At 33.5% G+C, this 13,606-nt stretch overlaps 1 protein-coding gene across 2 annotated transcripts in view; it reads left to right on the top strand.

Moving 5' to 3' along the window:
- Positions 1–288: 288 nt before the first annotated feature.
- Positions 289–13,606, top strand: part of LOC128988576 (atlastin) — a 29,941-nt gene continuing 16,623 nt past the window's right edge. For both annotated transcript variants that reach the window (XM_054409978.1, XM_054409986.1), the window contains exons 1-8: positions 289–378; positions 1,893–2,656; positions 4,262–4,420; positions 4,971–5,126; positions 6,168–6,317; positions 8,856–8,994; positions 11,350–11,534; positions 12,632–12,853. In XM_054409978.1, coding sequence (XP_054265953.1) covers positions 354–378; positions 1,893–2,656; positions 4,262–4,420; positions 4,971–5,126; positions 6,168–6,317; positions 8,856–8,994; positions 11,350–11,534; positions 12,632–12,853 — 1,800 coding nt within the window. In that variant the 5' untranslated portion in view covers positions 289–353. The remainder of the gene's footprint in view (positions 379–1,892; positions 2,657–4,261; positions 4,421–4,970; positions 5,127–6,167; positions 6,318–8,855; positions 8,995–11,349; positions 11,535–12,631; positions 12,854–13,606) is intronic.

The raw sequence follows: 13,606 nt of genomic DNA, 5'->3' as shown, positions 1-13,606 counted from the left end.
GGGGTATTTTAAAATAGTAATAATTTTATTTTATAAACAACATTTGTGAATCAAATACATAATAGGTCTACTATGATTTTTTCTCTATTAAGAATAAAGGGCAAATATTTTGCTAGAGTATTTAATAATTATGGCCTAATAGCTATGAACAACTTTTTATGAATAATATTACTTTCAAAAATAAAGAAAAACAATAAGTGCATTGAATTGGACAAGTATAGTTTTTGGCAAAGAGTTGATGCTAGAAATATCGCAAGCACTGAGGAACCAATGTAGCTCAAACTGTAGTGCCTCGCTGAGATGTTTGCGTCCGTGTAGTCCCGACTGTCTTGTGTCTAGTCTAACTTTATAACATGGACTCCCGGCGGCGCCCCCCAGGTAACTTACAAATTTGTGTAAAACTTGTGTATAGGTACAGACTTATTTAACTCGCCTTTTAAATTAATCATTATCTTAAAATTCTGCAGTTCAATCTTTTATATAGAATTAGTTATTTATGGAACTGTACGTTCACCACCCATCATTTAACATTTAATGTGAATTAATTTATTACACTCCAAAATTTACGTTCTATCCACTCATCCAGTAGTAATAAGTTTATTTTTATTTCTAACCAAATAACAATCATCGTTATTTTGTGAAAACATTGTAAATTGGTGGTTTTGACTTAATGTGGTAATATGTTTTTGTTGTCCTTCTTTTCTCCTTGATTTATATAACACCAAATAACAATTTTTAAATTGATATACGAGTCTATAGAAAGTCTTTAAACTGTTATTCCTAAAATTAATTATTATGACCCATTATTGAACTTGTGTTTAAAAAGAATTAAAAAATCAAATTGAGGTTTACTGTGGACGAAATGAGAGCATTCTATTATAAAATTAAACTGTCATAACGTAACCTAACTAACAGAACTTGCTGATAATATAAAAAATACATAAGATAAAAATCAAATGAAGGTTTACTAATCTAAAATATAGGTCTGTTCATAAAATAAAATTATAAAGGCGTCAAATTCCAACAATATCTACAGTAATCGCATTCTAAGCAAAATCTTTGACAAAAAGTTAGTGCCACTGGTATGATTCGAACCAGGTACCTCTTGGTTATCAGACCAATACTCTAACCACTACATCACGAGCACCGATGGCAGCACCACGTATTGTTGTGGTAATGGTGTGGTGTTCATTATGCCTACATTATAACATTCATTCAACCATCAATCGATTGAATCAAATCCATTTGGTCCTAAATAATATCGATAATTAGTATTTCGATATTGAACCGATAGTACACGGTTTTGTACAAAAAAATGCTCACCAAATTGTATACCTGAAAACTATAATCTGTGTTTATCACCTCAGTAGTACTCCAGCCAATTATGTTGTTCATGCATTAATAAAAAATATAATATAAAGAATAAAAAATATTCCAATCAACAAAACAAATAGGCTATTGATATTTTTTTATTTGGAATCATTTCAGCTCCTTGCTAGTTTCTAAAAACCCAATGACTTTGTAAACGTATTAATACTATAGGACATATTATTTATCAATATAAAAATTAAATAAAAATATATTTAATTCTTACTGTCTTCACAATTAGAGGTGATATTGCACTATGTGCACATTGTAGATAGCTTTTTGTTGGGTGTGTAGTAGTACACTAACATAAAATCTTGTTCTTACACTTAACAGGAAATGCCTTCATTTGCATTGTGTCAGAGGTTAAATAAAAATTTGACATATAAGAACAAGATGGTCAATCATAATAACCAAAAACATTTAGAGCACCTGCACGACTAATATTGTTACATTGTTTGTATATTAACATCAGGTCTGATTAATATGAACGCAAAGCCTTTCAATTTATTTTTTGTTTGTTTTAGAGAGACCACGAAGAAAACCTCGCGATAAATCCCCTGCTGTTGGTTTATTATCAGAGGGGTACAGTGTAGATGTAGATTCAGAAGAAGTACCACCAAGATTGATTGACAGCCAGATTGATAAAGTTCTAGAGAGACCAGTCAGAAGAAGGACGGTAAACAAACGAGCTGCTGAAATTACCGAAGTTAAGACTGTACCTAAACAGACACCAAACACTACTGAAGATTCAAACGAAAGTGAAGGAGACACAGTCAAGGCTACATTTCAAGTTCTTGTGAAAGACGTAGAAATTAAAAAAGTTCCACTTCGAGAATTTCAACGACTAGCGCCACGAGAGAAAGAGGGAGAGCTTCAGAAAACTCTACCCGACAAAAACTTAGAAGTTGGGAGTTTCTTTCGACTCCACCATACTGTAAGAGAGGAAAATCAGTTACCCAAAGAAGGCGAGCTGGCACGGTTGGGGAAAAAGGATTTTGAAAAAAGACCGAGTGAGAAAAGGAAAGAGGAGGAAAAAGAGTCTGGTAGAGAAGAAATATCAGACAACATTGAAAGAACAATGTCCGAAGAACATGTAATAGCAGAGCCAGTACAGGTGGTGATTGCCAAGCCAAAACATCAATTTGAGCTTGATGAGGAAGCCTTGGCCAGGGTTCTGTTACACCAAGATATCAAAGACAAGCATGTGGTTGTTGTCTCTGTTGCTGGTGCTTTTCGGAAAGGAAAATCATTTCTACTTGACTTTTTCCTGCGGTATATGAAATCAAAGGTTGGTTTTTCTTAATACAGATCAATTTACTTTTTTAGGTTTATCATTACGTTTAAAATTGCAAATGTTTTAAATTGCAGAGTTGTACCATCATAATACGCCAAAAAGTAAATAGTTGTTCATAGTTGTTTTAATGTGGTAAGAAATATTTTGTAAAAACACTCCTACATAAACAGATTTTTTTTATGAGCTCCCAAATTTACTGAAGTTTTACCCCATCAAAGCTCTAGTATCGTAGAAAAGTCCTCTTGGTTCTTACATTCCTCCTCAGGTATAAAACAAACTGTTAGTCCAGTTTTAATGAAAAGTAAAAGTCAACATAAAAGTTAAAAGTTAGAACAAGCCTAATTTAAAGAAAGGAAGGGTTTATATCGTTAAAATAGGTTTTTTTCCTTATTGTTAATTCAGGCTTAAAATACAAACAAAATAGTGCACATTACTCTACACCGTATTCTACATCATTATCTACTTGCAATATTTACAATCAGGCCATACATAGTTGGAGATGATCGAAGGGAATTGATTATTTCCCATCCAATTAGCCAAGGTTAGGTTCTATATTTTATTTTGATATTCTACAGCAACTAAGTAAGCTATAAGCAATGAGAGATTCAGTTTTAAGTACTAGCTGTTGTTTCCAATCACTTCTGTATCTTCTTATAAGATGCCAACCTAACTGTCTGTTATTTATATTTTAATCTAAATATTTAGATTAAATAGGGTTGGTACGGTCAGGGATAATCTGGAAAACCTGGAAAAGTCAGGGAATTTTGTTGGTCTGAAAAACTCAGGGAATTATGAAACAATTCTGGAATTTCTCCTAAAAGACTACCTTTTTACAAATATGCTACATTTTGCTCTACATTTTTTTGTCAGGGCGATGACTAATAGCAAAAAGAAGGACATAAGCACTGATGCACATTTTTATATAGATAGTTATCGGTACAGAAGGAGAATCGATATGTATATACCGGTAGTTTGAAACAAGTTTTGTTTGGGAGTGATTAAAAATAAGTTATATATTTACATTTGTTCTAATATTATATTGATTTTGATAAGTCAATCTTGACTTACGGTATTCCTAGAAAAAGTATAATATCAGTCTGGAAAATCAGGGAATTTTATTTTCCAAATCTAGTACCAACCCTTTTAAACTATTAAAGCTTACATTTAAATTTAATATGAACCTGTTTAACCCTTTGCGGTCGAATGGTGAGTATAGGTCGCCGCCCACCATGTTCCCGACTGCTCTAAAATGAGAACCTATACTAAGACAAAAAAAATCAAAAAAGTATATTTTTGATGTTGAATGTCGAGTATAGGTCACCGAGTGCCATTTCCCAACTGCTCTAATAGCAAACTATACTCGGCGAAAAATAGGGAAAAAAATTCAACCTCGAAGGGTTAAACTTAAGTTCATAAAAACATTTGTTGAAATAGTGGTAGCCTATAAATTTGTTCTATTTAAAGCCAGTTTCATCATTTCTTTTTTACTTCTACCTGATTTCTAAAGAATTAAACTCATTTGATCTATTTCTCTTCTTCCCAGAATGTGTGCATTTTATGATTGATAGTGAAAATAATATTTGATGGCCCCACTTTTAGTATTCCTCGATCAGTCTTGGCAGCAAAGGGGTAGACTGGCTGGGACCAGATGATGCTCCACTGGAAGGCTTCTCTTGGAGGGGTGGTTCTGACCGGGAAACTACTGGCATTCTGGTGTGGTCCGAAGCTTTTGTCGCTCCTCTACCCTCCGGTGAAAAGGTTAGTTGTTTTAGCCTATCTATATAATCTGTAATCTTATAATAACTGATTGATGGCAATTCTACAACTATTGAACATTTAACTGAATTACTAACATAAATATTGATTTATTCATTCATTGCCTCCAGGATTGATTTTTGATAATATAAATTGGCTTACATACGTCATCAATCCTAATTTAGGCGACTAGTTTCAAAACAACAGTTTCATTGTCAAGCCCCTTGTTTCATAACATCATTGGAATATCTTGTCGTCATCAATACAAAAAAGTACAACATTTACATACACAAACACAGATATCATTTAAATGATGTATTTTTGTGTATGTATGACGACAAGATGTTCCAATGATGTTATGAAACAAGAGGCTTGACAATGAAACTGCTGTTTCGAAACTAGTCGCCCAAGACTACATTAAGATTGATGACGTGAGGTATCTAAACCTCTTTATATTGTTAATTATTTATGATGCGGAAAGTTTCTCTTTCGAATATACTATATTCAAATCTGATAATGAGATGGAATAGTGATGGATTTGTAACCTGTGCAGGTGGCAGTTCTGCTGATGGATACCCAAGGAGCGTTTGATCAGGAGAGCACTGTCAAGGACTGTGCCACTGTGTTTGCTCTAAGCACTATGGTCAGCTCTCTGCAGATATATAATCTATCACAGAACATACAGGAAGATGACCTAATGAACCTTCAGGTATTGTCCAAGAGTGTTGCAAGTAGATCAAAAGTAAATCCTTATGCTGTTTCAACGAGTTAAAGTAATAGAAGTTATTCAATGATTTGTGTGTTGCTTAGTGGTTAGCGTCTTGGACTTTGGTGCGGGTGAAACGGGTTCAATTCCTGTAATATAATTTTTCCTTTAAACCTTTTAAATTGACATCATTATTTTATTTATGCCACTGGCGTAGACACATGCAAAAAAGTAATTGAATTGTTTTACATTCAGCCCATATGTATCAGTCCAAATCCTTGTTAAGTTTTGTAAACAAACATTTATTTACAAAGATGTTGGTCGATATGTATATGGCTGTAAAAAAACGGTACTTTCCTGTTAAAGGGAACATTCATTATCGTCGATGATTTTTTTCTCAATATATCGATATTAACAAATTGAAACATATCAGCTGACAACTACGATAGCCTATATAAATATTAAACAGAATCAACAAACAATAATTTTAAAAAAATATTGAAATGAAACTGTTCTAAACTAACCTAACAAAACTAACCAAACTTGCTGTAACATTTAAAAACTCTGTTTAATATTTTCCATTTGCCTTTTCTGCTATCAAACGGAATTTTTAAATGGTACAGCAAGTTTGGTTGGTTATGTTAGGTTAGCTTAGAAGAATTTAATTTCTTAATCCATATAATAGACTATATTTTAGCATTAAGATCAGCTGTCAATTTGTAATGTATCGTAGGAAAACAAAAATATTGATATATCGAGAAAAAAATCATCGATAATAATGAATGTTCCCTTTAACAGGAAAGTACCAAAAAAACTTTTAGTCAACATTGGACGTCTATTGATGTACTAGTAAATATTTTTAAAACCTATAAAATACATTATTATCATAAACAGTCATAGTATTGGCAATTTGATTATCATTTTAAGGGATAGAGTTTAGCGTGTTTCGGGTAATTGCTTGTAGTATTAATATTTTTACTTCTACTACATGAGGGAAGACAAAGTAAGGGTGATTTCAATTCTTTCTTATCAATTATGTTTTAGTTGTTCACGGAGTATGGTAAACTCGCTCTGGAGGACTCTGGAAACAAACCGTTTCAAAAACTGATGTTTCTAGTCAGAGACTGGAGCTACCCGTATGAGGCCAAGTACGGTTTGCAGGGGGGAGCCCAGCTATTGGCAAAGAGACTACAGGTAACTAAAAAGTAGTTTCTCCAAAGAGTTTCTGGACTGTGGGTTCAGAAACACCCATCAGTTAATGGAAGAAAAAATGTTTTTTAGTTGTTTGTACCAACAGTGAAGATTGAATATTAGCAGTTCAATTTGCAATTTATTGTAAACAGTTAAATTAGCTTTGATTAACACTAGGCTATAACTGAATTCTGTGATACATTTCAGAAGTCAACCAAACCCAGAGTTTACACTAAAGAAGCAATAAAAATTATCACCCTTATAAATGCTGCAATCAGTTTTTTAAAGATCCTCAAAGCATTAAATAGACCCTTGTTGTGAATAAGATGGATAGGTTTTGGGACCGGATTATCAGTTGATGATTTATTCAAGTGAAACTTAAAACAATAATAACAGTGATTTCTGCAAAAGCGCTATTTTGAATGCACTAAAAAAATATTGTTTTGAAATAAAGAATACGGTACTAGAAAAAGATGCAGGTTAAGAAGGGGTTTAATAATGTGAAAATTTGGTTATTTATTAGTGATAATTTTTCTCTGCAATTGCAGAACAGCACCGTATTGGTTTTAAGCTTGACAAATTCGTAATGCTAACGCAAAACAAGAAAAAGCATAACCAATGAAACTCATGAATGTCGAACGACTATAAAACATTGCATAAGATGCAAATGAGTCAAAGTCAGCAATTTTTTGTTCCTAAATTTATACTGTCCACCGTCTTAATCCGTATTTCTAAGACTAACAAGATACCTGTTGCACACCTTTGTGCCATTTACAATAGACAAAACACACATGGAAAAATATACACAAAAGCCTCTCATAGACATAGTTTCTTAATACAGGGTGAGGCAGTGAAACGGGACGATTCCAAAATCAGATGACAAGGAATTGGGGGCTATTAGAGTACGGTGGAGATTACTATAGGTGTCGAGACAAGTGGAAATTTCTCTAGCCTTGGAACGTTGGACGAGTGCACAACATGCGTTTACTGTAAAGGCATATTACAAAAAACGTGGATATTATGGTTTGTGCTCAGCGCACTTTCCGTTATGAGTTCAGTCTTATCGCCTCAGGCTCCCGTGCCATCATGGAAAGCTACCCTGCTTTGGATGAATAACTTCGAAGCCACTGCTAGTATGACAAAGCACTATAAAACGATTGCAGACGTTATGCAAATGCTAAAATACCCCCGCCGCAGCAAACCTGCAGACTTAGCGAATTTCCATCTGCCTGATTGGATTTAAACTAAAATGTCTCCTTAAAAATATCACATTTTTTCCCTATTTAAACAGAATTAGTTTAAGTACTTAGGTTTGCTGCAACAGGGAGGGTAAAAAAGTTTTTTTTATGTAAAATATTAAAAGGTACTGTGGTTTAGTAAAAAATTAATGTATTTTCCAAATTTGATCAAAATATGTTCATAAACAAGCAAACTACAACAGTTGACTTATTCTCCATAAGAATAACATGAGAATTTTAAAATTACAATTTTTTTGAATTTTCTCCGTAACAATTAGGCGCATAATAACGTTTCAATATACTAAATTATTTGTTTTTTTAAGCTCTACAAAATGGTTTAAAAAGAAATTGTGAAATTTTGTGTTTTTAGGGTCAAAAATGGGAAAAACCTAATTTTACCCCATAAAACCCCCCATAAACCCCCGTTCCCATAGTCCGATCATGCTGGTTCGCGAACTCATTCAAGTTTATCCCGCCTTACACCTTCAAACCAAATTTTATCAAAATCGGACAAAAATTACTCAAGTTATCGTGCGGATGGACACATATATATATATATATATATCTATATATATATATCTCTATATATAGATATATAAAAATTTGAACGAATGGTGTTTTTGGCCTCTGGGGACATCAAAATGAAAAAGTAAATCGGTCCCGGGCTTAGGTCTTACCATGAGACCTACGGTAATAGCTACTTCCCTATAGGGAAATTCGCTAAAACGTCATGGGCTGATTTAAATTAATAATTCAACAATGTGTGCAAAACCCAAGTACGCTATTTTACTGACACTGTATTAAAAAATATAATTATTTTTAAGTTGAAAGATTAATTTATACTCATGAACTTAGGATTTATGTCAAAAAAACTATCCCTTTTTTCTAAATGAATTATTTGTGATTTTTCAAAATCGTGCTGTTTTACTGCCTCACCCTGTACTTTCATGCTGCAATAATTTTTATAAAAGATAATGACAAACAGTGTAAATCCTTACCAACGTTGTTTTCAAAGAGAAGTCATAAGCAGTGTATGTGAGGCTATACACATTTTATCACTAATCTGTTGATTAAGCTACTTTACTAACTGAGTAGAAACATTCATATACAAAGTAAGTTCAATCTTATGTCTATCTGTTGTTTCAATCATGCAATATGGCTCTTTAAGGCACACTTTTTACACCACTTTTCTTGACCAACATCAGAACATTTTATATGTACTCTTATTGAAATAATTTATTTTATGGATTTACTCATACGAGTGATTTTCCTCTCAATCTGAAACAGTGACTGTGTTGAACAGATTAAAGAAGACCAAGACCCTCAGCACCAAACGATCCGAAGACATATTAAAGAATGTTTCACAGACATCAGTTGTTTCTTGTTACCACATCCTGGGTTCAAGGTAGCGACCAACCCAGAGTTTGATGGCAAGTTGAAAGGTAAGCAGGGATCCATCAACACCAATTCAGTATATAATGCAAAATCCCTAAAAATAAACATTATGGTGTATGATGTTAATAATAAACATTCTATTATAAAGTAAAAAAAGTAATAATAGTGATACAATGAATTTGGAATCGCTTTTTTTGAATGAGTCGGCTAAATTTGTGATCGTGTCATCCAGTGCTTAATAAATATCCTAGGTAGTTTTTTATCTGCCTAAGAAAATGAGTCAATGAAGTTGCCATTGTTTTCTCTATTGATGCTGATTTAACAAATGTAGTAATAGTAATAATTTAACTCTTTATTTGACATAAGGATATAATATCATTAATAAAGTACTGTAAAGAAACACCAGAGTCAAATAATCAGAAAATATTCTTACAACTTTTCAACCGATAGACACTTGTCAATCATTACTGGTGGGTTGATGAAGCTTAAGACTGTTGATTCATTCAGCTACCAGCTGGCAAAGATCACTCACTGCCTTCTAATGCATCTTCGGATGATTGAATTGCTAAACACTAAATGAACGTACAAGATAATCATTAGTTCACATCAAATGTGATCAACCATTCCCACCCAGCAAATAAAACATAAAAATAATGGCCCGAACCCCAATCTTCTTACTATTTAACACCAACATGTACTAGTATCTTGATTTGTTTATTATCTATTCTTTGATTGTTATAATTTATCTTTGCTGATTGGTATTTGTACCTGCTAAAGTCATAATTTGCATATGTTGCTCCGTTGCTGGTTATCTTTCTTGATGATCTTTCTCTGATGATACCCCAAAGTAGATGAAGTTGGACTTTGTAGGATGGATCTAAAATATATCAAAATCGTTCTGTAAGAAAATTTATGTAGAAGTTAACACCTGCAGGCTAATTAATTTGGTATTTCCAAATTGTTAAAATTTATTCAAAAATTTTGTTTTTCCTCTTTATGTTTAATATTTATTAGACGACTTATTTTAATTTTTTTTTGTATTTTTTCTAAACTTTGGTTAAATTAGTTTAATCATACTAATATATTAGAAAAGTTTTGCTTAAGAGTCGGCAGGAGTCAATAATTTTGCATTGTTGTTGACCGTCAGATGCCAAGCTAAACAGTGTCCTAGCACCTATCAGCAAAAATATGCATTCACGACGTTCACGTTAAAGCAATAATCATGCACCATAAGCTTGATTACCGAGCAGAAAACGTTATGTGATTCTTAAATATATTTTCCGTGTGAATTGGTTTTTGGATTTTTAAAACTCTTGTTTTAGAGGTTGAAAAAATCACAGTTTAAGTCCACATATTTATAGTTTGACAAAATAATAACAATTAAAAGTAAAACGTAGATAGCAAATCACAACCGTGGTTTCAATAGCTTTAAAATTAGATATTTTGCAACTTTTTATCTTAATAAACAATACTGTGATATGCTTCAACCATTAACATTACCGTTATGGGCAGGAAATCCAAGATGGCCGGCGGTCCTGCCGACTCTTAAGCTTTAGTTCTAGTCACTAAATTTAGAAACTATCGATTATTAAAATTAATTGTTATACTACAATCAGTTTATTATGAGCGAACATCTGTTGTTGTTGCTGAGACATTGTGAACATCTCCTGCGATTGCGATGAAATTGTGAACGAATTGTGCGATCATGGCAAAACCGTGAACATCTCCCAGAGTCTCGAATAAAAATAAATTTAGTTAAATTAAGCAGAAGACTTCTTAACCAAGTAAAAGAAAGAACATCTTATTCAAGGCCTAGACTATAACATAAATATGTCACAACAGCTATCGGAGCATGAGAAAATACAGAGAGAATTGAACTTGAATATCAGCACACTTCATGAGAGGATTGTTCAACATTTAAACACAATAATCCAAAATTATAGGATGCCTATCTTCAGTTTCCTAATGTCAATGTTGCTAGGTTTAAACTACAAAATACATTTTAAAATCTGAATTTGTTATGAAAAAGCTTATAATTTGTAATGTTTTTTTGTGTAAATTGATTTGAAACTCGAGTTCCTCATGAGGCTTACTCGTTAATCTAAGTCAGGCGTGACCCAACTATGAATCAAGACTAAACCAATTATGTCTTTCAATCTATGCTAATCACAATCTTAAGCATGCTGTCACAGACCCGACTTTAAATGAGATGAAGGTGTGTCAGCCATCAAAAATGTGAATTGCCACTCTGAGAACAGTAATACAGTCTATGGAAATAATTGGGACATTACAATAGCAGTTTTAGAAATATTTCAATAATAGTGTTTCTTATGTATCTTATCCTTTCTGAGTAGCATAGCCTATATGTTCGAGAAATTTATCAAAACGTGTTTTTTTTTCAGATATTGAACCAGACTTTGTAGAAAACCTGAAAACATTGATCCCTATCTTACTATCCCCTGAAAATTTGATTGTTAAAGAAATTGGAGGACAGAAAGTAAAAGCAAAGGAGTTGATGCAATACTTCAAGTCTTACATGAAAATATACAACAGCAACGAACTGCCAGAGCCAAAAACCATGCTTGTGGTAATATTTACAATTCATCTTATTTACCAGTATTCTGCAACATTACAGTTTGTACAAGATTGACACTCCATAATTCGTATGTCAAAGAGAGGTTAAATAATAAAAGAGTGATTCTTAGACCGTATGCTACAATAGTGATTTATCAAAAAAAAGGACCTGAAATCTAAAATTTTCCTATAAAAAAAATCTATTTTGAGATTTTAACTGTGATATTACGATCAAATTCTCATTTTATTAAGAGGTTTGGCGCCTTGAATGGTGTACACTTTGATTATTATATTTTAAAATACTTGCTACGTCAATCGTGCAGGGGTCAAGTTGTCCTGAAGATGGCAATCTACATTGTGGCTGAATCATCACCCAATGAAAGTGTTTCATCGATTTTGACACATTCCAAAGACCACTAAGCCACAGTAGTAAGACTTGTTGTGTAAGACTAGATTACTTACGTCAATAACTCATTGAATATCACTTCATGTTTCAGTACATGTTTTGACACATTGTCATCATCAGCTGAGTACTAGTGAAGTTTTTATTCACCATATGGTTTCGTCAATGTTCAATTAAATAAACACGTAACACAAATACGACACGACATGGAACATATACATTTACAACACGTAAAGCTTTAAGACATGCAGGCCTGCTCAAACAAAACACACGGTCACGCCGTGGGTCGGGGACAGAATAGATCTGAGAGTCTGTCCCCGACCCGCGGCGTGACCGTGTGTTTTGTTCGAGCAGGCCTGCCTGTCTTAAAGCTTTACGTGTTGTAAATGTATATGTTCCATGTTGTGTCATATTTGTGTTATATGTTACGTGTTTATTTAATTGAACATTGACGAAACCATATGGTGAATAAAAATTCACTAGTACTCAGCTGATGATGACAATGTGTCGAAACATGTACTGAAACATGAAGTGATATTCAATGAGCTATTGACGTAAGTAATCTAGTCTTACAATAATATCTACAGCTCAGGGGCTTAACAATGAATTTAAATAAAGACTTGTTGTGTTGTGTCAAGTAGGATAAAGATTATTGAGTGAAATTTTCAATATGAGGATTGTTCAACATGCCTCAATGCTTGTGGTAGGCAACTGCCGAGGCCAACAACCTGTCAGCTGTGGCTGCTGCCAAGGAGACGTACCATCAGCTGATGGAGGCTGTGTGTGGGGGAGCCAAGCCTTACCTCAGTTCAGCCCACCTGGAGACTGAGCACCTTCGTATCAAGGACAAGGCCATGGAGTTGTTCATCAAGAAACCCAAGATGGGTGGAGAAGAATTCTCTAGACTCTACAAGGAAAAGCTGGAGGAGGTAAGTGTTGATACAAGTAGACTCCAACAGAATGTGCTGATGTCAATAATTACTGATTTATGTTGGGTACGCAAACATTTTAACCAAAGTGAATGAATTACTTATCTTAAATTGAAGCGTATTTTATGTTACATCAAATATCACAGTACAAAAATCGAAAGTAGAAAATCAATTTTCGATAGCAGTTGGCTATTCTGTGAATGGCTCATTTAACTGTTATATTTAATACCAAATACAGTAGAACGCCTAATTTCCGACCTTGGAATTTCTGGTCCTTGGTTTATCCGCCCACTTCCATGAATTGATAGCAAAAATGTTCTCACAGCTGTACATGTAGTCTCCATGATTTTAGTGTTCTCACGGTTTATCTGTTTCCAGAGCAGGTTCACTACTCAGTTGAGCCAGTAGATTCCCAAAAGAGACTTAAACACTACTTTTAACCAATTACAAGTTGTTATTAGGGACAAATCCGTTTTGATAATAAGTTGGTTTATCCGGCCAAAATTTTATCGGGCCAGGGGCTTGGTCCCACATAGGCCGGATGAAGGGTTTTACTGTAATTACAATTTGGACGTCTATTGTTTGTGTATATAAAAGTCAATGCTATTACCAAATCATAGGCATACCTTATATAGGAACTCTCTGAAACGTCACCATACCTACCTAATGTAATAGAAGTTCTAGTAAAATCTTAGATAAAGAGTAAATCTAAAATCATTATTGAAATTTTCTTTGCCAAAGAAGAACTAGTTA

Source organism: Macrosteles quadrilineatus, unplaced genomic scaffold, assembly GCF_028750875.1.
Source record: "Macrosteles quadrilineatus isolate MER2022 unplaced genomic scaffold, UCM_ALF_1.0 Scaffold_1__1_contigs__length_201487025, whole genome shotgun sequence".
NCBI classification, from domain to species: Eukaryota; Metazoa; Arthropoda; class Insecta; order Hemiptera; family Cicadellidae; genus Macrosteles; species Macrosteles quadrilineatus.
Note: the sequence above shows the minus strand (reverse complement) of the source record. Positions and strands in the feature narration are given on the sequence as shown.